Source organism: Panthera tigris, chromosome A1, assembly GCF_018350195.1.
Source record: "Panthera tigris isolate Pti1 chromosome A1, P.tigris_Pti1_mat1.1, whole genome shotgun sequence".
In the NCBI taxonomy this organism is placed as follows: Eukaryota; Metazoa; Chordata; class Mammalia; order Carnivora; family Felidae; genus Panthera; species Panthera tigris.
The window spans coordinates 172,262,329-172,288,824 of NC_056660.1; the positions used below are offsets into that span (position 1 = coordinate 172,262,329).

Consider the following 26,496-nt stretch of genomic DNA (forward strand, 5'->3'; position numbering starts at 1 on the left):
TGTATGCATGTGAGTATGTGTGTGTGTGGGTGGGGGGGAGCAGGAAGGGTAGTTCCCATACCAGCAAGCAATTCTCCAACACCAGCTAGGTATCTTACAATTCAACTTAATTCTGAGACTATATACCTGGCAATAACATCATATCCCACAGATTAAGGACTCAGTTCTACATGACTGCCCCATCCTCAACTTCAGATGCCACTCTCAAGTCCAGGTTGTCACCTATACTTCTGACTGGCTATATATCAGAGGTTCTCATGACCCTGTCTTCCTCAGGTTTGATTAGTTTGCTAAAATGGCTCACAGAGAAAGATTTTTATTTATTTACTGGATCACCGGTTTATTACAAAAGGTTGTAACTCATGAACAGCTAAATGGAAGAGACAAATAGGGCAAGATATGAGGAAAGGGTATGGAGCTTTCATGCCCTCTCCAAGAGGCACCACCTTCTTCTTAATCTCCACATGTTCACCAATCATTCAGAAGCTCTCTGAAACCCACCCTTTTAGGTTTTGATGGAGATTTCATTGCATAGGCGTGGCGGATTAAACCACTGGCCAGTGATTCAACCTCCGGCCCTTTTTCCTCGCTAGAGATTAGGGGGCTAGGAATGAAAGTTCTAGCCCTCTAATCAGGATGGGTTCTTCTGGCAATCAAGCCCCCATCCTTAGGTGTGTCTTTCATTAACATAATAAAATACACACAAAGGACATCTTTATCACTCTCACCCCTTAGGAGAGACCAAGGTCTTGGGAGCTCTGTGCCATAAACTAAAGACCAAAATACACATTTCTTAGTATAAATCACAATATCACAGTAAATAACTTTCTAAGAGACTGATTAGGATGACAACGTGAACCCACTGAACAATCAATCACTACTGAGAAAATCTTGACAATGTTTGCTTGCTAATGTGACACAATAGGAACTACACATTACGTACAAAGCATTCCTGCCAGAAGAAAACTGACCTGAAATTAATTCAGCCTCTAGATCTAACTACAAGTTTCCAGGAAATATGGAAGAGATAGAGGAAGAAGTTAAAAGGACACCTCAAAGATGCAATCAACCAAATTTACAATGTGGAAAACTGAGTAGGACAAATCACCGTTGTCTCAACAAATAAACGACACTTAAAAATAGGGTGGGAGTAGTAATGTAGATTAAGAGAAATTAAGAGACATATCAAAAAATAAAGAAAACCTTATCTGTATCTTGATTCAAACACTATAAAAAGACATCTTTGAAACAAACTGGAAAATTTTTAAATGAGACTGGGTACTGTATAATTTTGCTACACATTAGATATATATCTTTAAGTAGTAACTGTTACACCTTTTGAAATACATGGGTAAACAGAGGTAGAACACCAATAAGTACTGAAGCTAAGTGATGAATATGGGGGGAATCTTTACACTGTTCTACTTTTATAAATGTCTGAGGATTTCTTTCTTTTCTTATGTTTTTGAGAGAGAAACAGCGAGAGTGGGGGAGGGGGGGAGAGGGGGAGAGGGAGAGAGAGAGAGAGAGAGAGAGAGAGAGAAACACAGAATCCGAAGCAGGCTCCAATTCACAAGCAGTGAGATCATGATCTGAGCCAAAGTCACATGCTTAACTGAGTGAGCTACCCAGGTACCCTGAGTGTCTGAGGATTTCTGTAATACAAAGTTTAAGAAAAGAAAAAAAAAATCCACCTCTCTCTGAGAAGCAATACAATGTAAAGGAAAAAGCTCAGGCTTGAAAGACAACTTGCCTGACACTTGCTGGAAATAGAAGCTCAGGCTTGAAAGACAACTTGCCTCTGACACTTGCTGGAAATAGAAGCTCATTAAAATAGCCCATCTCACCTAGAAATAGTAAGTTTACCCAACTAATAATGATTTTAGGAAAAATTTTTAATTATGCATTTGGAAAGAAGCAAACTACTTACTGTCTAATGCCAAGTAACTCACAGCCAATATTAGATTAGAATAACCTAAATTACGGGACAGTCACTCCCCATTAGGAAAATAGGGTAAGAAATGACTCCTTTATTCTTACTCTATTCATCTTTACTAAAACCAGAGTAAAATTTCCTACCTTCAAAAATAATAACTCTTTACCTCACGTCCTATACAAAAATTGATTCAAACTAGACCATAGACCTAAATATGAAACCTAAAACTATAAAATTTTCATTAGAAAACAAAGAAAAGCTTTGTGACACTGGATTATGCAAGATTTATTCAATATGACACCAAAGCAAAATCTCTAAAAAGAACAAACTAATAAACTGAATTTCATGAAAATTAAAAACTGCTCTTCAAAAGACACCATTAAGGAAATGAAAGACCAACCCACAGATTGGTAGAATAATTTTAGAAGTATGTATCAGATAAAGAACTTGTGCCCAGAATATATACAACGGGCTCTTAAAACTCAAAAGTAAGAAAATAAACAAATTAAAAAAAAAAAAGATCTGAACAGACACTTCATCAAGATGTCAAAAAAGCACATTAAGATGCACAGGGGCACATGGGTGGTTCAGTTGGTTGAGCGTCTCATGTCAGCTCACGTCATTATCTTATGGTTTCTGAGTTTGAGCCATGCTGTCAGTGCACAGCCCACTTTGGATCCTCTGTAACCATCCTCTCTGCCCCATCCCTGCTTGTACTCTCTCTCAAAAATGAACATTAAAAAATTATTAAAAGTATATATATATAAACAAAAACAAAAAAGATACACAATATCATTCATCATTAAGAAATGCACATTAAGGGGCACCTTGGTGGCTCAGTCGGTTGAGCATCCGACTTCAGCTCAGGTCATAATCTCACAGCTCATGGGTTCGAGCCCCACGTTGGGCTCTGTGCTGACAGCTCGGAGCCTGGAGCCTGCTTCGGATTCTCTGTCTCCCTCTCTCTCTGCCCTTAACCCACTTGCATTCTGTCTCTGGCTCTCTCAAAAATAAATAAACATTAAAGAAAAGAAAGAAAAGAAAGAAAGAAATACACATTAAAATAACAATGAGAAGGCACCTGGGTGGCTCAGTGGATTAAGAATATGACTCTTGATTTCGGCTGAGGTTATGACCTCACGATTCATAGGATCAAGCCCTGCATCAGCCTCTGTGCTAACAGGGTGGAACCTGCTTGGCATTCTCTCTCCCTCCCTCTGCCCCTCCTTGAGCACGTGTGCACACGCTTGCTCTTTCTCTCTCAAAATAAATATTTAAAAATAAAATCACAATGAGATACCGTGATACATCTGTCAGAAGGGCTAAATTTAAAAAGACTGACAATACCAAGTGTTGATGAAGATGTGAAAGAACTGAAACTCTCATGCATTACTGATGAAAATTTAAAATGGTACAAACACTTTGGAAAACAGTTTGAATGTTTCTTAAAAATTAAACATATACCTACCATGCCATTCCACCCTTACGTATTTACACAAGTAAAAAGAAAATGTGTCCATCCAAAGACTTGAATGTTCACAGCAGCTTTATTAGTAATACCCCAACCTGAGAACAACCCAAATGTATATCAATAGATGAATGAATAAACCACCTGTGATATATCCATACAATGGCATACTACCCAGCAATAAAAAGGAATGAACCTGCAACAATGTTGTTGAATCTCAAATTAACTATGCTGAGGGATGGTTTCACAAGGTGTTATATACACATACAGACATATATATGTCAAAACATATCAAACTACACTTTGTGCAGTTTATTGTACATCAACTATACCTCAATAAACTATTTTAAGACAGAGAATGAACTACTGATACACACATTAACATAGATGAGCATCAAAAATGTTATATGGAGCCAGACACAAAAAACTATATATGTTTTGTTCCACTTCTATATATGAAACCCTTAAAAAGGATAAATTTGATGTGTAGTACCAGAAAGCAGATCATTATTTGCCTGAAATAAGATTTGGGGGAGAGAGGAGCATAAGGATCAACTGTAATAAGTACAAGAGAACCTTCTGAAGTGATGGAAATGTTCTAAATCTTCTCCATGGTTGTGGTTACACAGATGTATATAAATTTTATCAAAACCTATCAAAACATACATGAAAATGAGTGCATTTTATAGTAGGTAAATTATACTTCAGTGAGGCTAACTTAAAAAAAAATAGTTTTGCCTTAACTTGGTCAGAGAATATCACATTATAATAAAGATAAGACCAGTGGGGTGCCTGTGTGGCTCAGTCGGTTAAGCATCCAACTTCGGCTCAGGTCATGATCTTGCGGTTCAGGAGTTTGAACCCCGTGTTGGGCTCTGTGCTGACAGTTCAGAGCCTGGAGTCTTCTTCAGATTATATCTCCCTCTCCCTCTGCCCCTCTCTTGCTCGTACTCTCTCTCTCTCTTTCAAAAATAAAATAAAATATTAAGAAAAAAAAAAGGTAAGACTAGCAAAACTGGATCATTTGCACAAAAGGCAAGAAGCTCTAAGATTAGGATAAGAGATATGCACATACCAAAACATTTTTTTCTAAATTTCATTTACAGGGCTGGATGGCACTATTTTCCATAATGATCAAAAAGCCCACCATGCAGGGACAAAATGACCCACAGCTATCTTGTCTTCCAGCTTTTATTCACACGCTACTAAAAGTAGTGGCAGAAAGATGAGATAACTCAATGTGACAGAGCCACTTATTTAAAGACACAAGTTGGGGCGCCTGGGTGGCTTGGTCGGTTGGGTGTCCGACTTCGGCTCAGGTCATGATCTCACGGTCCGTGGGTTCGAGCCCCGCGTCGGGCTCTGTGCTGACAGCTTAGAGCCTGGAGCCTGTTTCAGATTCTGTGTCTCCCTCTCTCTGTGACCCTCCCCCGTTCATGCTCTGTCTCTCTCTGTCTCAAAAATAAATATTAAAAAAAAAAAAATTAAAAAAAAATAAATAAAGACACAAGTTAATTCTGTCTCTTGTTCCCACATGGGCTACTCTAAACCTACACTCTATCCTTCAAGTGAGAGACCACCTTTCCCCATCATTCTCACCAATGTAAGAAAAAAACTTCAGCTTCCTTCTTCTGCCTCCCAACTTCAAGGAACATTCCTATTTTATCTTTTTGCCTCTTCAAAATTATTCTCTCCTGTTCCATAACTGTACTCCTCCAATGATTCCCTCTTCTGTTATAAGAATTTATTTCTCTATGTGGTTTTTAACCTTTATCCTACCAACACTCAAGATGTTCTTCCTCTTGACCCTACAATATCCTCCCTTCAACTACTGCCCTCTTTTCCATGGTATCAGGCTTCTATAAGAAATAGCGTATACTGGTACCCAGGCACCCTTCAACCTGGTTTAGTATGGCACCCTCTGGCAAAAAGTCAAGCCTTTCCTCACTGACAAATACAACTATCTCTTTTCACGCCAGGACCTCCTTGGTTTCTCTGCCACATCTGCCACTGCTTATGACACCCCACTGCCCCCGGCTTCACAGCCATTCTTTGACTAGCTCCTCCTCACCTTCCAGTAGTTCTTCTATGTGGGCATGCCCTAAGTACTGTTGTCTGCCTGCTTCTCACTCTACACATGCTTTCACTCAGGGCAGGATCATTCACACTTACGATTTTAATGACTTAGGAGTGTAACAGCTGTCATCCCCTATTTTTTTTATTACTTAAATGCTGTAACATTCAGTCCGACTTCACCTCATGTCATGAGTTCAAGCCCCACATCAGGCTCTGTGTTGACAGCTCGGAGGTGGGAGCCTGCTTCGAATTCTGTGTCTCCTTCCCTTTCTCTCTCTGCCCTCCCCCGCTCACTCTCTCTCTCTAAAAAATGAATAAACGTTAAAAAAAAATTTTTTTTAAATCTGTAACATTCACATATAATGCTGAAGAAAGAGCAATCTCCTTAGCACAGCCTGTGAGGTACTTTACAGGCTGGTTCCATCTGACCATTCTTAGTTTCTGACCCAATTTGTATATTAGAACTCTTAAAATAGGTCTTTCTCTTTTGGTAAACAGTTTTGTTGACATATGATATACACACAGAAAAGTACAGCATCCTAAGTGTATAGTTCACAAATAACCATAAAATAAACTTGCTTATGTAATCACCAGTCAGCTCAAGAAACAGAAAACACTGACAGTAATCCAGAAATCCTCCTTGTCACTACCAATGCCTCTTCCCTAAAATACCTTAAACACACAAACCTATGCCTCCTATTCCCTAAACAGTCTATACTTTAATTATTGGACCTTCTATTCTTCCTCTCCCCACACCAATGACCATGTCTCTCTTAAAACCAAACTCAGTTTTTTTTCTCTGTGGCACTGGTTCATCTTTGTTTACCTATCACTTTAAATGTATCTCTACTACAATACTTTTGCACCACATTATACCATAAAGTCATTATTCACTTGGAATTCTTTTCTACAGGCAAAGATTACAAAGCACCTATCCGTGTCTGCAGCAACTAGCCCAGTATCGCCACAAAAACAGTGCATCCAATAAATGTTGGGTTTTCCTGTAAAACTTAAAACTCAAACCATCTTTGGAAGAAGATCCTTCTGTATCTACTTCACCTGTGCGACATTCATTGCAGATAAATTTTCCTCTCGGCATCTCAGTTAGTCCAAGGCACTCCAGGTGGAAAGCCCCACAGCACTGAGCCTCACATAACAGCAGCTCACCCAGTTTCTCACAGTTCTGTTAAGAGAAAGAAAACAGGTATGTCTACAGAAAAAGGATTTTAAAGTCCCGAACAGAAGGCCTTCATGAAGGCAGAGGTTAACTAGCAGCTTTCTAGAAAGCAGAAAGCCCTCTCTTTATTCAGCCAATATTTAGTGATTAACTCCTCTATGCCAGGTACCACAAGGTCCCTTGGCTTTCATGGTTCATATATTCTAAGAACAGAAAATACAAGTAAACAAACAAACAGGAAAGATAATGATAAGATTAAGTAGAGAATTCAAATAGCTATTTTGGATTGGGTGATTAGGAACGGCCTCTCAGACAGGGTTCTGAGCTACTAGTCAGTCATTTAGTCAGACAGAAAGACCAGGAAGACCAGTACAGAAAGTCCACAGACAGGAAAAACTATGTCATGTCTAAAAATCATAAGGAAAATCAGTGGACTAAAGTGGAACAAAAGTTAGAAGTGGTAGAAGATGAGGTAAAAAAAAAAAGGCAACAGCCTGATTGTGTGGCCTTACACATTATGGTATAGTTTCAGATTTTATTCTCATTAAAAGGTATACCATCAAAGGTCTTTACCAAGGGAAGGTTAAAATCAAATATTCATTTAAAAACAGATCTCTCTGATTACTACATGGAAAATGAGTTCAAGAATGAGATATGTGAGAACAGTAGCAAAGAGACAATCAAGGAAGCTACTCTAATAGTTCAAGCAAGAGATACTGACTAGCTAGACTTGGATTGTAACAGTCCCAAAAGGGCTCTACTCAAGGTTTGAATGAACTTTGAGATACATCTACAACCATCTCAGAGAGGCCACTTTTCTAAGATGATCTCATCTAAGATAGGGTGCCATTTTTGATAGAGCCTTAGGAAATAAAGATCTGGATGTTTGTTTCAAAACACTGTAAGATTTATGAAAATTCTGCAAATTCCCAACATTTGTTACTTTTATGCCTCTAACATCCTGACTTGTTTCCCCATACTGATTAGCAGAAAAATATAAAAATGACAAAAAGTCTTATACTTACTGGGTGAGGAAAGGTGACTAGGCAAGTCTAATACATTTAAGAACCCAAGAAACAGAACTGGTCTTGGCCACTTAACATCATAACTTAAATAAACAAATGAGTAGGAGAACTTTGGGGAAAAGGCCAGAGGCAGCCAGGGTTAAGAACAGACAGACTCCCAAGGTCTTAATCAACCTATAGTGTAAGTTAGTCTTAAACTTTGTCTCTTTCATTATCTCCTATTCACATAAAAATTGACAACTGCCATGTTTTATATATTCACAGTAACAGTGATACCAGCTTTTATATACAATAAACAAGTCTGCTTTCATCATTTAAACAGGAAAACTTCAATTACAATACATATCAAAGAATAATGTTTTAAAATTAACCAAATGTTATGGACTAACCCTTTAATTGGGATGATTATGTAATTCATCTTTCAGATTGGGAACCATAATAAAAGGATACAATATTAATAAATTATACAAGGACAATAGATTTAAACAAAGAGTGCCCAAACAATCCAGGGCCATAAGGCCACTATAGCTTTAACCATTTTTTCTTGATAATCTTTGTGGGCATACACTCTCTGAGGACTAACAGTGTGTTTGGGTGCTCACCCGAATATGATCAATCTTTATATAATAGCGAAAATGAACAAAGAAACAAAGTTGAAATTCTATTGTTCATCATAGCATATCCTGGGCTTGGGTTATTTTTATTTTTTAGCCGTTTTAATTAGAAAAGAGGAAGAAAAACCAAGTATCTTCAATTTTTTATATGTCAGCTTTTAAGAATTTACAAAGGTAAATCAAGCCCATACAGAGAGAGCATAATCAAAGCATCCATTTAATGGACTCTACTATCAAGTCTGATAAAGGCTCTTTAGAGAGAGGCAATACAACAGAGTGGTTAGGACTCTAAACCCAGATTGCCTGGGTTTCAATCCTGGCTTTGCTGTGTGACTATAAGCAAGCTATGTAACATCTTTATGCCTCAGTTTCCTCATCTATAAAAGCGAGGATAATAATGGTAATCTACTTTACAAGATTGTTAGGACTATATGATGTAATTTAAAGTGATGGAAACTCTTGACATATAGTAGGTACTACATATATACTTATTAAGACATGAAGAGGTCTTCTTTTAAAAGACAAGCAAGCAATCAAAATGCAAGTGGGAAACATCTGCTACCTGACAGACATTCTCCTTGAGTGCAGCTCCTCCGCCTCGTTCACCCTGCAGCTTTTTCGATGCTGGCATCCCATGATCATTCTCTACACCCTCCTCAACAGTGTCCTTGGGGCTTGCAGCCGTTCTGTGTGTCATCAGTTCTCCCTTGCAGAGAAAAAATAATGTCCCATATCTGTATTATTCATGTCTCCTCCATTTGACCCCCGCCCTCTGGGCTGCTATTTGTCTAGCCATTAAGCACTTACAGATGTTCAGCCAATCACGCGGGCGGACTGCATGCAATGTTAGTTCTAACCCTGCTGTGATTGGGCGGGTAGTGGGCGCCTCATGCCCTGCCACTAACTGCTCTGAGGCTGTTCCACTGGAACTTTTTGAGCTGTTCCATTTTAAGGTTTCACTAAGGGAGAGAAAACATTCTTAAGTTTATTTGATTACTTATTTGTCCTTCCAAGATCAGTGTTTCCTAAATAATGCCCACCTTGGGCATTCTATTCAAATTATTCTGGAAAGAAACACTCTGTATCATAATGTGTAATGCTGACCTGACTTGCTCTATTTCTCTTTTAACTTGAGTTGAAAAGCCAGAGATGGCATCAATGACTGCATTGATGCTCTGCAAGGAAATGGTTTTAAATCCACCTTTGTTTCCTTAAAGCCAATGTTTATAAATATTATTCTAAAATTAAGCAGATGCTGGTTTCAAGAAATAAGCAAATTGAGTTTCCTTCCCCTCTAAATGTAGCAGTCTCAACTATAAAAGGGCAGTATGAAAGTTCACTCAGATTATATGATTACTTGGCATTGTGCTCTTTGGTTTTAGAAAAAGCTTACTTTGTGATGAAACAGTTACAAAATTTATCAGACACCTAGAGCATAGGATGTTAAAGATCATACCCATAGTTGCCATATATTGTCTTGCCTGAATTTTACTAGCATCAGACTCTCTTTCTACTCCAGGATTCCTATTACAGCTTTTCATTAGCTATTTCAGTAGAACATTACTCTTAACTCAAGGGAAAGAGGGATGTGGCCTCTACTGTAAAAAGTAGATTTGCTTTGGAAGGTCAAAAGATGAGGAACTGAGTAATACCTCTGAGATTGGAGTTTCTTTTGATGAGTCGTCATTTTTCATTTTTTTACAATGCACCTTGGCTGTAGAATGCCTCTGTCGTTTTCGCTTCCTTGGTTTATCAAATATCTTCGTAGTGCCTATGACAGGAAAACAGGTGTTACCTCCTGGCTAATCACTTACATGTCCAAGAACTCCTATCCTCAACTAAAAGGACCTCATAGAATTATGGAATGTTAGAATAAAAAACCAATCTTAAAGCCCATTTAATTCCCCAACTTTGTAGATGAGGGATAAAGGCACAGGGTGGGGAGATTTACCCACGACTACATAATTAGTTGGGAAAATAGGTACACACATATAAATTCTGCCTCATACAGATTAAATAGTAAATGTATAGGTAGGTTAAAACAATTACATTTTACATGATTGAAATGAAAAACTTCTTAATTCCTCAAAGGACTTTAACATCCTGTAAATGGGGAGGAAATACATTTAGTAGTCAGGAAAAGATACTAAAATTCGACCTCCACAATTAAAGATAGTACATTATAGCACTATATGATTTAAGGATTAAGATGAAAAGCTGAAATACATAACATCTGGCTTGAGGAAAGGGAGATCTCCCTTAATACATTTAGTAACTTAAAGGATATTTAGCAATGGTACTATAACGTTGAACATCCAACAATTTAAAATATATGCATGCTCTAACATGGCCTATATACAAAATGAAATTCCAGTCCTTCCCTCATTATATTTTATACTTATTTCACCTCTTTGTTACAGAAATATCAGGAATTTAAACTAATATTTCATAAAATGTTCCAGGATAATTAGGCTAGGTATCAACATGAAGGCTAGACTTTGGAAAACTGGCTTAGTATTCTCTTCTTGGGACTGCCTGATACAGATGGAGAAGCTCTGCTATCAAAGCTGCTGGCTGCCTATAACTAAAAGAATAATTAACAGAATAGCAGAATGAAGGTTCAAACTTCTCAGTAGCTAAAATATTCAGATGAAATTTACAAAAGATAAAGAATAAGTTTTAGGTTTTACAAAAACTGGAGTATAAAAGTGTAAGAGAAGAGCTGATAATTACTTTGAAAGTTTTTTTCCTAAAGCAAGCAAATTGATGAAATTATATTTGCACACAAGATTAACGTAAGTTAACATATTGCTAGATTTATTTACTAAAAAACTTAATAATCATGGGTCACATTTAAAGATGTGCTCATTTAAGATCACATGCAATATAACCTTCCCATGATATCCTTTGCTGGCACATCTGATGCTATGTGCTCAAATCTGGCCTAACACTTCAGAAATAACAGTAATCAATAAATGGCACCGGCAGATGATCAAAGTGACACAAAGAATTGGCATGTAGAAAATTTGGGGTGTATAACAAGATGGTAGTGTCGCAATGAATGTGGTCACGTCTGGAATTAGTCCTCCCAAGTCTGCCACCTCTTTCATCTTCACATTCTCTATAAAATAGGGATAATATGGATAATATCCTAATTCTCTATAATGCTTTCGATGGATTAGAGATTAACAGTCCTAAACAAAGGAACTGAGCAAAGGACATGGTAGAGCAAATGCACAAACTATGATTACTGTATCTGTTACTCAATAAAGAGCTGCCCATTCCTCCAATTGGCAGAACCAAGATCACCATGTCTAAGTTTCAGGAGTCAGATTAAAAAACAATTTAAAAGATTTCAAAGCCCTTAAGAAGCAACCACAATGGACCAGACTGAAATGTAAGCTCCCTTTTTCAAGCATATACTCACTCACCAAAGATCAAAGATGTGGTAAAAGAAACTAAGACTATTTGTGAAAGACGGGCTTAGATGACTTGTAATTTCCCTCTCAACTCAGACTCCTTATTTTCTGTCCTACACAATAAAGATTGAATCAAAGCCAAGAAAGTAATGATAGAGTTGGAGAACCATCTAATAAGAAAATTAAGTAGCTCATTTTCTCCATTGTTCCTACCAGTTACTTACTCTAACAGAATTCTAATTCCAGGATTCTACATTCTACATCTGTAATTCTAATTTCAGCATGAAACTCAAGATGACCAGACAATTTTCTAGTGTCATGCATTCTATTGGGAAGCATATTTTGACAAACAAGTCTTTTTTTTTTCTTTTTTAAAGTTTGCTTATTTATTTTTAAGTAATCTCCAAACCCAACATGGGGCTCAAACTCACAACCTTGAGTTCAACAGTCACGTGCTCTTCCAACTGAGCCAGCCAGGAGCCCCTTGGGCAAACAAGTCTTAGAAGTTGCAACCTTGCGGGGCACCTGGGTGGCTCAGTCGGCTGACTGTCCGACTTCGGCTCAAGTCATGATCTCACAGTCTGTGAGTTCAAGCCCCGCATCGGGCTCTGTGCTGATGGCTCAGAGCCTGGAGCCTGCTTCCGATTCTGTGTCTCCCTCTCTCTCTGCCCCTTCCCTGCTCATGCTCTGTCTCTCTCTGTCTCAAAAATAAATGAAAAAAAAAAAAAAAAAAAAAAAAAAAAAGATGTTGCAACCTTGCTGGTCTTGCTTACATATGTAACAACTTTTCTAGTTAGCTGACAAGGTGTTTCCTAGTTATTTCCGCATTACATTTTTTAAATCTCAAAAATACGCACCTCCACCAAACTCTTTAGAATGAGATGCAGCACGTGATTCATTAATGTCATTCTCCAAGTGGCCAGCTTCATAACACTACAAATAAGTAAAATGCAACAGGTTTACAAAGGAACAGAAAATAAACCTTTTGTATTATATGCCAAAAGTTGAACTGTCTACTGTCACAGATACAGAAATCCTAGCTATATTAAAATTAAAAAAAAAACAAAAACAGTATAACAATAATGGATTGAACAGAAACTATATGGGGAAAGACATGAAATAAAACACAACAACAAAAAACACAACTCCAAAAGACTCATACAAACACATACTCCTTCAAAAACCAGGGATAAGAGGTGGGTGGGATTATGCAGCGACCCCCAATAGATCAAGCAGATACACAATGGTGTTCTGATTGAAGTGGTAGACAAAGACAAAGGGCATGGTCCCAGAAACCGACCCACCATCTCTGTTCTATTTCATACCACCCTGTATTTAAAATCTATCTTCTTAAAACTGAATTTATGCCATTATTTTTACAAAGACTTATTTATTTGATGAATTCTAAATATTAAGGAGCTCTGGATCAGTGCTCACTTCAGAAGCTCATATACTGGAAAACTCTGAACCACAGAATGTCTTCCTGATTTAAGTGGCTGCAGGTTAATGTAAATGAAAGCAACATTAAAACTCAAAACACTTAGATATCAAGAGTAATTTCCTACACATTTTATACCCCTACTAATAATGCCTGTATAAATTAGTTCCAGTCCAAGAAAACGGCTTCTCCTACAATAAAAATATTCTTCAACATGAGTGTAAAACAAAATTTAGTGGCCACAAAAAGTCAACATAATGGATGCTATTCTTGCTGTAAAGGTACTAGAGCTTGGGGTGAAAACAAGACAAAATACAGCAGCAAATTTCCAAATGCTCACCATATAGATTAATCAAACCATTCACCTACTGTATGTCAATTACATATCAATAAAATGGGGCGGGGGGGGGGGAGGGATCATTTACTTAATTGCCCCAAATTCTGCTTTTCTTTAAAATCTGTCATTATCTCACTTCTAGCAGTGATCCCACAGCCTTACATAATTCACCTTGTATAACACTACTAAAGATATCACCTGATTGCAAATGTCCCTTCCATTCTCAAAATATTCAGCTGAATCCCAATTTCCCTGTCCCTTACAATATACCTCTTTCAACAATCTTTTTTTTCTTTTTAATTTTTTTTTAACGTTTATTTATTTTTGAGACAGAGAGAGACAGAGCATGAACAGGGGAGGGTCAGAGAGAGAGGGAGGCACAGAATCTGAAACAGCCTCCAGGCTCTGAGCTGTCAGCACAGAGCCCGACGCAGGGCTTGAACTCACGGACCGCGAGATCATGACCTGAGCCGAAGTCGGACGCTTAACCGACTGAGCCACCCAGGTGCCCCCTCTTTCAACAATCTTAAAAATGGCTAAGATTTGAGTAAGACAAAGCCAGGGGAAGCACTGCAGAAGAAAACTATCACAGCCTTAAAAGTATAAGGTGCAATGATAGTATGATGATTTGGGGACATGATACTGTCACTGATTGTTGTACAAACTGCAGATAAAGTTCAGAGAGCAGATGAACCTAAGAATTGAAAAGTCCATGTCCAAAGACAAAGTCCCAGTCTTAGGACATTGAAAAGAATAAAAGAACTAAAGAATATAATGCAGCCTTTAAAATGAGGTACAAAAACACAAATATTGAGTTTTACATTTACATGCTAATTGACATGGGTGAATAACAAAAACAAAACTAGAGTCTTCTTCAATATAGGATTAAATGATAGAAGGCTGCTATAGCTGAGGAAAAAAGTCTAAAAACTCAATTTGTGATTTGATTGCAATCTCCATTTTTTTCTTTAAAGAAAAAAATTTAAGAGGAAATCTGTGGGGCGCCTAGGTGGCTCAGTCAGTTGAGCGTACAACTTCAGTTCAGGTCGTGATCCCACAGCTCTTGGGTTCAAGCCCCGCGTCGGGCTCTGTGCTGGCAGCTCAGAGCCTGGCGCCTGCTTCGGATTCTGTGTCTCCCTCTCTCTCTGCCCCTAACCCACTTGCATTCTGTCTCTGGCTCTCTCAAAAATAAACAAACATTAAAAAAAAACTTTTTTTTAATTAAAAAAAAAAAAAAAGGAAATCTGTGTATCCTAACAACTTAATTTCTAAAACCCTGAATTACTCCTCATACATATGGGCAACAGGAAGTTTCTTAAAAATTAATATCCAGCTATCATCATTATAGAATTAGAAAACAATTTTCTATCTCCATCTACTATTTAATGATGCCTTCTTGGCTAATGAAAACCAAGTCTGCAAACTCAAAAACTTAAGTTCAAATATTTCTATTTGGTTTATAACTGAACTGAGTCTTTTCTTAGCTGGTATGAAAATAGGGCAGTGGGATAAGAGTAGGTTAGTGGCGTATACAGACAGAAGTGAGGTAGAAATCAGGTTAAGATATTTGAGCCTGGAAAAGAAATGACAACAAACACAAATTTTACTCAATCTTAAAACCTTTTTTCATTTTCATTTGAAAAGAAAATCTAAAAACAACTGATACACATGTCCACACAAATGGAGAACAGTCTCTCAATATAGAATCTTAGACCAAATGTATATACTGTAACATTCTGTAATTTCTATGTTAAGTGTGCATCAATGTTGCTAAGTATTACTAAAAGCTCTGTTTTTAAAATCACATATTTCCATATGGTTTAATCATATTTTAGAATTGACTAAAATAACATACCTTTTTAGAAAGACCAAGATCCCCTTTCTTAGGCATAAATCCAGGGTCTAAATCATTGGATTCAAGAAGTTTCTTAGTTGGTTTTCTCTGACGTTTACTTTCATAATTTCCTGAAATGCATATATCTTTTCATTAGATGATTTAGAAACTGAGCACATGCTAATTTAAAAAAAAAATCTATATGCCACAGAAAAATGAATCACTGTATTTTTTATGTTTTCCTCCTCATCTTCTGGGTAGGGACAGGATAGGAATTTATTTATTCTAAAATATTAGTTAACATAAAACAAGAAAATAGTTCTCAATGCAGATACAAACTAATGTGAAGATGTTTTTATGTACATCTCTCATAAAAGGACTAAAGGAAAAATCAAAAGGGCAAAACTGCTTTTATATTAATTAACTGTTAGTAAGCACAAAAGGAGAAGTAAGGTGGAGTAGAGCCTGAATTCCAAGCATAACAGCACCAAGATTACAATTTTTATTCTACTCCTAAACAAATAAAAGAGACATTTACTTTGTAGGGCTGTTCTTAAGAATTATATAAAAAAGCCTAATAACAGAGTTTGGTTCATAAATAATGAGACAGTAACTTTCATTATTACTCCTTTTAAAAGTATTTGTGATTCTGCCTTAATTAATAAGCACAATTGGGATACTTTTTTTTACTTTAAGGAATAACACCACAAGCTACTGTTGGGAATGTAAAAAATAAAAAAGTTACATTCAAAATTTTCCTTGGGTGACTATAATATTCAAAAGTCAGAAGGTAAATTAAAGACCATATGTTTAGATCCAGCTCCCACCAGGTTGACATGTATATAAAGAATGATAAAGTGAAAAGCAATTGGTTAACTTCAAGGGAGAATTTATAATTAGCTGCTTACTATGTGTCAGGTAAATTACATTATGATGTCCATTTTATATATGAGGAAACATGTTGAGAGGTTAAACAACTTTCTAAGTAACACAAGGATTGGTAGAGCTAGTATCTGAAGCATAAGTTTCATTTGTTTATTATACTGTGTAGTGCCCCTCCCTAAAACACTGTTATCCTAAGTATTCACTCACATGGTGTTTGATCGACAGTCATGAAGATCAACAGTAGAGTAAGGAGAGTAGTTTTTAAAATGTCTTCTGGACAGAGTACCACCAATTCATGGTCACTGAATTACATTCAATTAGCCAGCACTTTTGGGATTTCCAGGAGAAAAGTGGGTAGTTTGTTATATAGAGATACACTATTAGCTTTTCATCACAACATACTAAAATCCTATCCACTTACATACTGAGACCCCATCCCCATCTTACCTGGTGTTTTAACTAGCAATTCCTCAGACTCAAGGGCAGGCCGTGGAGAGACTTCCGGAGCCACAGGCACAGACAAGGTCAGCTGTGGCAACTCAGCATGTCCACCTCCAAGTTCTGACTGAGCCAAGGGCCCTTCCAAAAACGGAGCCTCCCTTTCAAGAACTGGAGGCTCTTCTTTGGTTGAAATCAAAGAATTCTCATCCACCCGCTTGTTCTGAGCACTAGATCGACATCGGGCTAAAAGGCTTTCCTCTTCACAGCGGGAACTTACCTAAGGGCAAAAAATAGAAGTAGAATCCATAGACCACAAAGTTGCTGTAATTCCAGTGTTAAAAAGAATAATGCACTTAAAAATGAAATTCTGACACATGCTACAACATGAATGAACCTTGAAGATATTACACTAAGTGAAATAGGCTAGACATAAAGAATGAATATTGTATGAGTCCACTTATAATGAGGTAACTAGAATGGTAAAAATTCATAGAGACAGAAAATAGAATGGTGGTTGCCAAGGGCTGAGAAGAGAGTAAAGTAGGAAGTTATTCTTTAACAGGTACAGAGTTTGAGTTTGCCAACATGAAAAAAGGTCTAGAGATGATGGATGGTGGTGCTGGTTGCACAACAATGTGAATGAATGTACTTAAAGACAGAGAACCGTAAACCTAAAAATGTCTACAATTCTAAATTTTATATGGATTTCACTATAGTTTTTTAAAAAGGGGAAAATGCAATTAAGATACAGTAAAACTATAAAAATTCTTTAAGGCCATAGTGATAATCCTCCCCACCCACAAAAGATTTTTTTTTTTAATGTTTATTTATTTTTGAGAGAAACAGAACATGAGTTGGGGAAGGGCAGAGAGGGAGACACAGAATCAGAAATGGGTTCCAGGCTCTGAGCTGTCAGCACCAAGGCAGGGCTCAACCCACAAACTGCAAGATCATGACCTGGGCCGAAGCTGGACCCTCAACTGACTGAGCCACCCAGGTGCCCCACACACATACTGCTTCTTGATCAAAGGGAGCAAAATATGACTTAGAAGAAATCAGTCAAGACTGTAGACAACTGAATGTTAAATACCTTCTAATGTCATGGAATATATGACACAATAGCACCTATAATTTAATCTAGCTAAAGTTGTTTAACGTGAATCCATCAAATTGTTTTCGACTTAGTAAGAAAGAGGATAGATTAGTGACACCTATGAAGAAGCAATCATACAAATCTAGAAGGGAGATATTGTAAAGGTACTCACTCTCATTACTTAGATAGATAGGGTCATAAAACAGGGGAACTGTTCTGGATTTAAAAGAAATTTAAGAAATGTAACAACCAGATACAACGTGTAATCCTGGAATGGATAAACCAAATATAAAGGTTAAAGGACAAGTGAGGAAAGCTAAATATGGATTTCTTATCAGATAAACTGATCATATGAGATATAGTAATGCTTTATCAGTTATGAAGGAAAACGTTCTATTTTTTAGAGGCGCATATTATTTAGGAGGAGAAAGTAAAGTGTCTTAAATTTACTTTAAAGTACTTCAGCTTAGGGGCGCCTGTGTTGACTCAGCTGGTTAAGCATCCGACTTCAGCCTAGGTCATAATCTTGCAATTCCCGAGTTTGAGCCCTGCATCGGGCTCTGTGCTGACAGCTCAGAGTCTGGAGCCTGTTTCAGATTCTTTGTCTTCCTCAATCTCTCTCTGCCCCTCCCCCACTCGTGCTCTATTTCAATCTCTCGAAAATAAAATAAATAAACATTTTAAAAAATTCAATAAAAAAAAATAAAGTGCTTCAGCTTAAAAAAACTGAATTAAGGGGCACCTGGGTGGCACAGTCAGAAGAGTGTGCAACTCTTGAACTCAGGGTCATGAGTTCAAGCCCCAAGTTGGGTGTAGAGATTACTTGAATAAATATAAAACTTAAAAAAAAATTGAATTAAGAAATAAAGCAAATAAGGTATCAATAACATTTCCTTAAAAAAATTACGATCCTAAAAAAAAATTACGATCCTACCATACAAATTTATATTCTATGATTTTACTAAATACTTCACCCTAAATCATTAAACACTCTTTGAAAGAAAAGGGAAAAATTTATATATATATGTAAATATATATATATTACTATACACAGTGCATAGACACATTTATAACATTTCTTGTATAACTAGCATATTCTAGGTACTGTGCCAGAAGCTGGACCTAAAAAGCTGAAAAAGTAAGATCCCAGTTAAGAAATTTATTATCCCATGCAGACAAAATATAATATTGAAGGCAAATCTGCAGTATCCTAAAAGGATTGATGAAAAAACTGTTGAAATGTTGGAACATACCTTGTGCACCTGTTCCTGCACCTTCTTTTGTTTTTTCTTAGGAGCAAATATCTGATCATATTCTTCTGTATATTCCAGAAGCCACTTGCTTGGCTTCCTAAGACGCTTCTTCTCTGACCGCATAGCTAAAAGAGGAACAAGTTCATATTAACCAAAAAAGTTAGAGGAAAACCCATTGTTTCATACAACCATCCCTGCACTCTCAAAGGTACAGAGGTGGGAAACTCTTGTTTTTCAAACACTCTGCTTAAGCTCCAAAAGGCTAAAAGTGATTTGCTATGGTTTCTCATATGCAAAAGTCGAGAGGGGAGAGACTCGTGTTGCTCTATACACATACACATAGCCCATCTGAAGTTAAGGAAAAGATTAAATTGAAACTAACTGGTATTCCATAGTGACAGATACAGCTAATATTAAAATATAGTCTAAATCAAGCAAATTCAAAAAATATACAATGAGTTTTTTAATAACATCTCTCTGGATTATGCAGAATACTGGATGGATATTCAGATGAAATATTCACCTAATCAGTACTACCATGTGAATTTCAAAAACAATTTACATAAACTTCATATCATAGTTGTAGTGAGTTTCACATTAGAAACCGGAGTATTTCTAAACAGAATCATTTAAAAATGTGTAATTAAGTATATGTACACCATTATCTCAATGACATAAAATGTATATGCCATGTATGTCAAAGGCAGAAAATAAGATAAAAATACATAGTCTGGGGTACCAAAAAAAAAAAAAAAAACCTGTCATATTTTATGGTCAAAATTTCAAAGTATCATACCAGTTTTCTCTGAACTAATGGTAAAGCAATAATCTATTATAGTTTCCTGATAGACCTTTGTCTCAGCTTAACGTGCTATCGTCATTTTACAAGGTTTTTGGAGCAAAAGCTAATGCATACAGAATGTAAGATACAGTGTACTCAAGAAGCAAGAGGTATTTCATGACACAACGACCTCAGAGGGAACAATTTCTGCCTCAGCTGAATGTGGCAATACTGATGTTCTCTCAATAAAAGAAATAACAAAAGTTGAGACTAAAAGGAAAAGGTCAAATTACAGCTTGACAAAGGCTTTTACTCCTTAGATACAAGCCATAAAACTGTATTATGACAAAATATGGAAAATATATTTTTTTAATTCTAACTACTGTAATTTCACAATAATATACCACTTAGTTATTTAAATCTAATATAAAAGGAGTTGAAAACTTATATTCACCTGAAAACCTGCACATCATTAAATTTTTTTTTCAATGTTTATTTATTTTTGAGAAAGAAAGAGAGAGAGAGAGAGAAAAAGAGAGAGACAGACGCGAGTCGAGGAGGGGCAGAGAGTGGAGACACAGAATCTGAGGCAGGCTCCAGGCTCTGAGCTGTCAGCACAGAGCCAGACACGGGGCTCAAACGCACAAACTGTGAGATCATAACCTGAGCTGAAGTCGGACACTTAACTGAGCCACCCAGGCACCCCTGCACATCAAATTTTTTTTTTAATTTTTTTTTCAACGTTTTTTATTTATTTTTGGGACAGAGAGAGACAGAGCATGAACGGGGAGGGGCAGAGAGAGAGGGAGACACAGAATCGGAAACAGGCTCCAGGCTCCGAGCCATCAGCCCAGAGCCTGACGCGGGGCTCGAACTCACGGACCGCGAGATCGTGACCTGGCTGAAGTCGGACGCTTAACCGACTGCGCCACCCAGGCGCCCCAACATCAATTTTTAAAGCAGCTTTATTCCTAATTACCAAAACTTGGAAGCAACCAAGATACAGGTGAATGGAAAGATAAACTGTGTTATGTCCAGACAATAGAATATTACTCAGCACTAAAATATCAAGCTATGAAAAGACATGAAAGATATTTAAATGCATATTACCAAGTGAAAAAAGCCAATCTGAAAAGGCTACATACACACTATAGGATTTCAACTATATGACATTCTGGAAAAGGCAAAACTATGAAGACCATAAAAAAATGGTTACAGGGTGAGGAAGGGAGGCCTAGCAGAGAAAGAGGGATAGATAAGCAGAGCACAGACTTCGGGCAGTGAAAATAATCTGTAGGATACCATAATCATGGAAACATGTCATTACACATTTGTCCAAACCCAAATAATGTACACCACCAAGAATGAACCCCAAGGTAAACTATGGACTTTGGGCGATTATAATGTGTCAATGTACGTTCATCAATTGAAACAAATGTACCACTGTGGTGGGGGATGTTGGTAACAGGAAAAGTTGTGTGTGTGGACAGAGTGGGCAATCTATGTGTCTTACCCTCAATTTTGCTGTGACCCCAAAACTGCTCTAAAAAAATAAAATATTAACAAAAAATAAAAAGTTAATGGTAGAAGCTGAAATAACTACCAAATTTATATACCTATAGAGCTCCCACTATAATTATGGGGCTTGTTAAACCTTTCAACCAATGCAATTTTCCTAACATTTTTAGACCATAAACCTGTAAGTGATCCAAATTGGTATTTCCCAAGCAAATATTTCAAAAGAAGTTAAAACACCCAAAGGCAGGCAATTACTTAAAATGTTCCCCTCAAATAATATCCGAAAAATCTCTCTTAGAGCAAAGAAATAGCCAAACAGATCTTTAAATAAATATATACATCTGTACCTATGATAGTTGGTGGGTAATAACTTTATGCTCTGAGGCAAATACATTATGCCTTTAATATATTCCCATTAGACATAGCATCCAAGTTTTTTAAACACCAACAGCATTTTTTAACACAAGTAAGACCAAAGAAATGATAGGGAATAACAGGGATTTACTATGCCCAAGACACAGTTCAGCCATGTCATATTCATGAATTTCTAATCTTCAATCTACAAGACAGGTGATAACATCCCCATTTTATAAAAAATGCAACTGAGGCTTGAAGAGGAAAGTGCCTTGCCTAAGCCCATTCAAGTTAGTCCATTATTTAAGTGGCAAGGCAATGATTCGAACCAAAATCTGTCCACACTCCAAAACCATTGGGTACTTTTTACTAAAACCTATCCCTATGTTGTCACATTATCATATTCCTCAACCAGTCTCCCTGCCCCCATCTATCACTACTTCCCCACACTAATTAAATCTCAGTCCTACAGAGGTTGTGTTCTCTCCTTTGTTGTCTTAAAAGGCTGCATGGGCTAATCCTTCTTCCTTTTCCTCCTGAAGCCTCTGTCCCCCATTCTACCTTTGGGTTCACTTCTCTCACAGAGTAACTTCTCAGATTAAGCTTTAGTCCTTTACCTCTCCATTTCCTTGAGATCCACAAGAAAATCAGCAAAAACACAAAAGACCTAGAAATTAAGAGGAACACTGTATCTGACATACCTATTAGAGGTTCCTGCACAAGTGCATGCATTGCTCTTCACCAAGTTATATACAATCCTTTAAAGGTTTAGGGTTTGGCACACTACCAATGGGACTATTTTTATAAATAATGTCTTATTGGAATACAGCCATGCTCATGTATTTACTAATGACTTATGACTGCTTTTGTGCTAGAGAGTTGAGAGTGACAAGACAGTATGGCTTGCAAGCTTAAAATATTTACTATCTGTCCTTTTAAGGAAAGGATTACCAATCCCCCCTCCCCTTAAATGTACAATAGAGTTAACACCCTGTAAATAAAAATAGCCTGATCACAACTAAATGACTTAAAACCTAAGATGCTTCCTGAACTTCTGTTCCTGAGCTTGTTTCTTGTCCTCCTCAACTACACCTGCCACCACAACCCCCTACTCCCACTTATGTTCTCACCTAGATTGCTCATCCCACAAAACCACAGTTGAGCTGAAAGCATCTGGAGAAATAACTCACCATATCCAACTATTCTACAAATGGCCAAAAGGAAGTGACTTGCCAAACCAACATAAAGAATATCAAGAGTAAAAGAGGAATATGACCTTCTGGATACTAAAGGTAAATATTAAAAGGCAGAAAATTACAAAAGCTAATGGAGAGAGGAATAAATCATGCAAATCTCAATACATGGCACAGAGCAAATATGAAACTGAGCAGGAGCCAAAGTATGATCATCATTAAGTTTCTTGGCAACTACATATCAATTCCTAGCACAGAGCCAGGACCTGTTGTAAAGAATGGAGACACACTGCTCATACAGGACAAGCCTAGCAATGTCTTTTTTGACTACAGAGTGTATATATACCAGCTAAAATAATGAAATATCCATAAAGTTAAATCAACCTGAAGAAATTTTCACCAACTGAAGAAAAGACAAATAAAATGTGGATAAATAAAATGTGGTGTACCTATACCCTGGAATACTATTCAGCAATAAAAACCAAAATATTGAGGGGTGCCTGAGTGGCTCAGTTGGTTAAGCGTCCAAATTTGGCTCAAGTCACAGTCTCGTGGTTCATGAATTCAAGCCCTGCATCAGGTTCTGTGCTGACAGCTTAGAGCCTGCAGCCTGCTTCAGATTCTGTGTTTCCTTCTCTCTGCCCCTCCCCTGCTTGTGCTCTGTCTCTCAAAAATAAATAAACTTTAAACAAACAAAATATTGATACAGGCTACAATATGGATAACCACAAAAACATTATGCTAAATGAAAAGAGCAAAACACAAAAGATCACATACTGTATGATTCCATTAATATGAAACGTCCAGAAGAGGCAAATGATGGGGGTTTGGGGGTAGAATCAGTGGTTGCTGGGGCTAGGAGTACAAATGAACTAGCTATAAATGGGATGGAGGACTCTCACTGGGTAGAACAAATGTTCTAAAACTGATTTATGGGGATGGTTGCACAACTCAATAAATTTACTAAAAATCACTTACTTATGCACTTAAAACGTATGAACCTTATGGTGTATAAATTGTACCTCGTGCTCTCTTTCTCAAAATAAATAAACTTAAAAAAAAAAAGACTGAATTACAGTTCTTTTCCTAAAGAACTACATTACAGTACGTACTAAGAGCAACATCACTCCTCACTACACATTATTAACCCTTGTCATACACCTACTTTCCTAGTTCGGAAACCTCAGAGGCAAAATAGATAAAGGAAGGGGGGAAAAAAGGCAAAAGTCCACACACTCCTTCATAATAATAAAGTTACTGAGCCCAACCTCCTGTTGAAAACAAATAAAAATGCTACAAAATGTTTTTAAAACTACTTTAAAAGCAGCAAAGCACTGACAAGATTGTAATGAACTACAAACCAAAAATTACAAGTAATAACTAGAGATAATAAATAAAGAAAGAAAAATAAATAAAATAAAAATAAATAAATAAATAAATAAATAAAGCAATGAAATGGATTAGGTCCTGAAGACTTTGAGATCCAGCTAAAGCATACGAGGCAGAAGTTTGAGAGAGAATAAACTAGGGCCCCAAATAACTCTATCCTCAGAGTTACAGTAAAGCAAAAGAACACCATGTCCCAGCCTCCAGGAGACCACAAGGAAAGGTACCTTGGCAAGAAGTAGAAGGGGAGCAGGAGGGAAAATGAGTCCTTGAGAAGCTGTGACTGGTGCTCCTGTGGATTTGTAGCTCCCATAAGAAAATCAAGCAATTGATGTAAATTATGAAAAATAAATTATTAAAAAAAAAAGTCAAGCAATTAGTACATCATGTTTAACAGAATAAAGGGCATAAAAAGGAATGATCATCCTAACAGACACAGAAAAACCACCTAACAAACCAGGAATAAAAGGCAACTTTCTCAACTTGAAAGGTCATCTATCAAAGTCATAGCTAACATCATACATAGTTAATAGTGAAAAATTGGGTATCTTTGCCCTAAGATCAGGAACTAGACAAGAGTGCCTGTTCACTCGACTTATGCTTAACACTGCACTGGAGGCTCTAGCTAGGGCAATTAGTCAAAAGGAAAATAAATAAATAAATAAATAACCAGATGAGAAAGGATGAAGTAAAAGTGTATTAGCTGATGACATGATCATGTGCATAGAAAATCCTAAGGAATTCAAAATAAAATAAATTAGAACTAAAAAATGAGTTCAGCAAGGTTGCAACATGCAAAATCAATATACAAAAATCAAGTGTATTTCTGTATACTTGCAATGAACAACCCAAGAATGATCATTTTCATATCTCATTTGTAATAGCATCAAAAAATAAAATTAAAAAAACAATAAAATATTTAAGAATAAATTAAACAAAAGAACCACAAGAATTAGACATAGAAAACCGTCCTGTGGTTCACAGTTTAGAAAACTTAACAATGGCAACACTGCCGAAAGTAATCTACAAATCCAGCACAATGCTTATCAAAATCCCAGCTGGCTTTTTTGCAGAAATTAACATGCTGGTCTGAGAATTACAATGGAAATGCACAAGATCCAGAAAAGTCAAACAATCCTGAAAATTGACAAAGTTGGAAGACACACTTTCCAATTTCAAAACTACAATAATTACTACAAAAATAGGGCAAGTTAAGACTTCGTGGTACTGACATGGTAAAAACAAAACATACATACATACATATACATACATACATACATACATACATACATATACATTGATATATATATATATATATATATATCAGGGAGTCTGGGTGGCTCAGTTGGGTAAGAATCTGACTCCAGCTCAGATCATGATCTAACGGTTTATGAGTTCAAGCCCCACATTGGACTCTCTGCTATCAGCACAGTGGCTGCTTCAGATCCCCTCTCTCTCTGCTCATTCCCAGCTCATGCTCCCTCTCAAAAATAAACACTTAAAAATAAATAAAAGACAAATGACCATAAAAAATAACTATAATTTAAAAACTACATTGAGGGAGGGCACGCCTGGGTGGCTCAGTGGGTTGAGTGTCTGACTTTGGCTCAGGTCAGGTTCTTGCAGTTCTTGAGTTCTAGCCCCAGTCAGTCTCTGTGCTGACAGCTCAGAGTCTGGAGCCTACATCAGATTCTTTGTCTCCCTCTCTTTCTGCTCCTCCCCCATTCGTGCTCTGTCTCTCCCTCTCAAAACATAAACGTTTAAAAAAAAAAAAAAAAAAAAAAAAAGACCGCCAGGGTGCCTGAGTGGATCAGTTAAGCATCCAACTTTGGGTCAGGTCATGATATTGCAGTTCATGGGTTTGAGCCCTGCACTGGGCTCTCTGCTATCAGCACAGTGGCCACTTTGGATCCTCCGTCTACTCCCCTTCTCTCTGCCTGTCCCTTGCTCTCTCTTCAATTAACTAAAAATAAAAATAAAAATAAAAAAAGAATTAATGCCAAAATTTCTCAAACTCTTCCAAAACACTGAGGAGAGAATATTTCCAAATTCATTTTATGAAGTAAGCATTACTCTAATGCCAAAGCCAGATAAATATACTTAAAAATTAAAAAAAGAAAAATTTAACCAATATTCCTTATGAACATTGCTGCAAAAATTCTCACAAACATTAGCAAACTGAATTCAACAGAGCACACTGAAAGGATTACACACCATGACCAAGTGGGATTCACCCCTGGGATAGAAGGATGGTTCAACATATTTTAA

At 37.0% G+C, this 26,496-nt stretch overlaps 1 protein-coding gene across 4 annotated transcripts in view; it reads right to left on the reverse strand.

The window, feature by feature from the left end:
* NSD1 (nuclear receptor binding SET domain protein 1) overlaps positions 1 to 26,496 on the reverse strand; it is a 141,337-nt gene that overhangs the window by 28,948 nt on the left and 85,893 nt on the right. For all 4 annotated transcript variants that reach the window (XM_042991658.1, XM_042991648.1, XM_007085531.3 and 1 more), the window contains 7 exons: positions 18,997 to 19,121; positions 16,657 to 16,927; positions 15,346 to 15,455; positions 12,573 to 12,648; positions 9,949 to 10,067; positions 8,859 to 9,002; positions 6,540 to 6,663 (listed from right to left, as the gene is read on the reverse strand). In XM_042991658.1, coding sequence (XP_042847592.1) covers positions 6,540 to 6,663; positions 8,859 to 9,002; positions 9,949 to 10,067; positions 12,573 to 12,648; positions 15,346 to 15,455; positions 16,657 to 16,927; positions 18,997 to 19,121 — 969 coding nt within the window. The remainder of the gene's footprint in view (positions 1 to 6,539; positions 6,664 to 8,858; positions 9,003 to 9,948; positions 10,068 to 12,572; positions 12,649 to 15,345; positions 15,456 to 16,656; positions 16,928 to 18,996; positions 19,122 to 26,496) is intronic.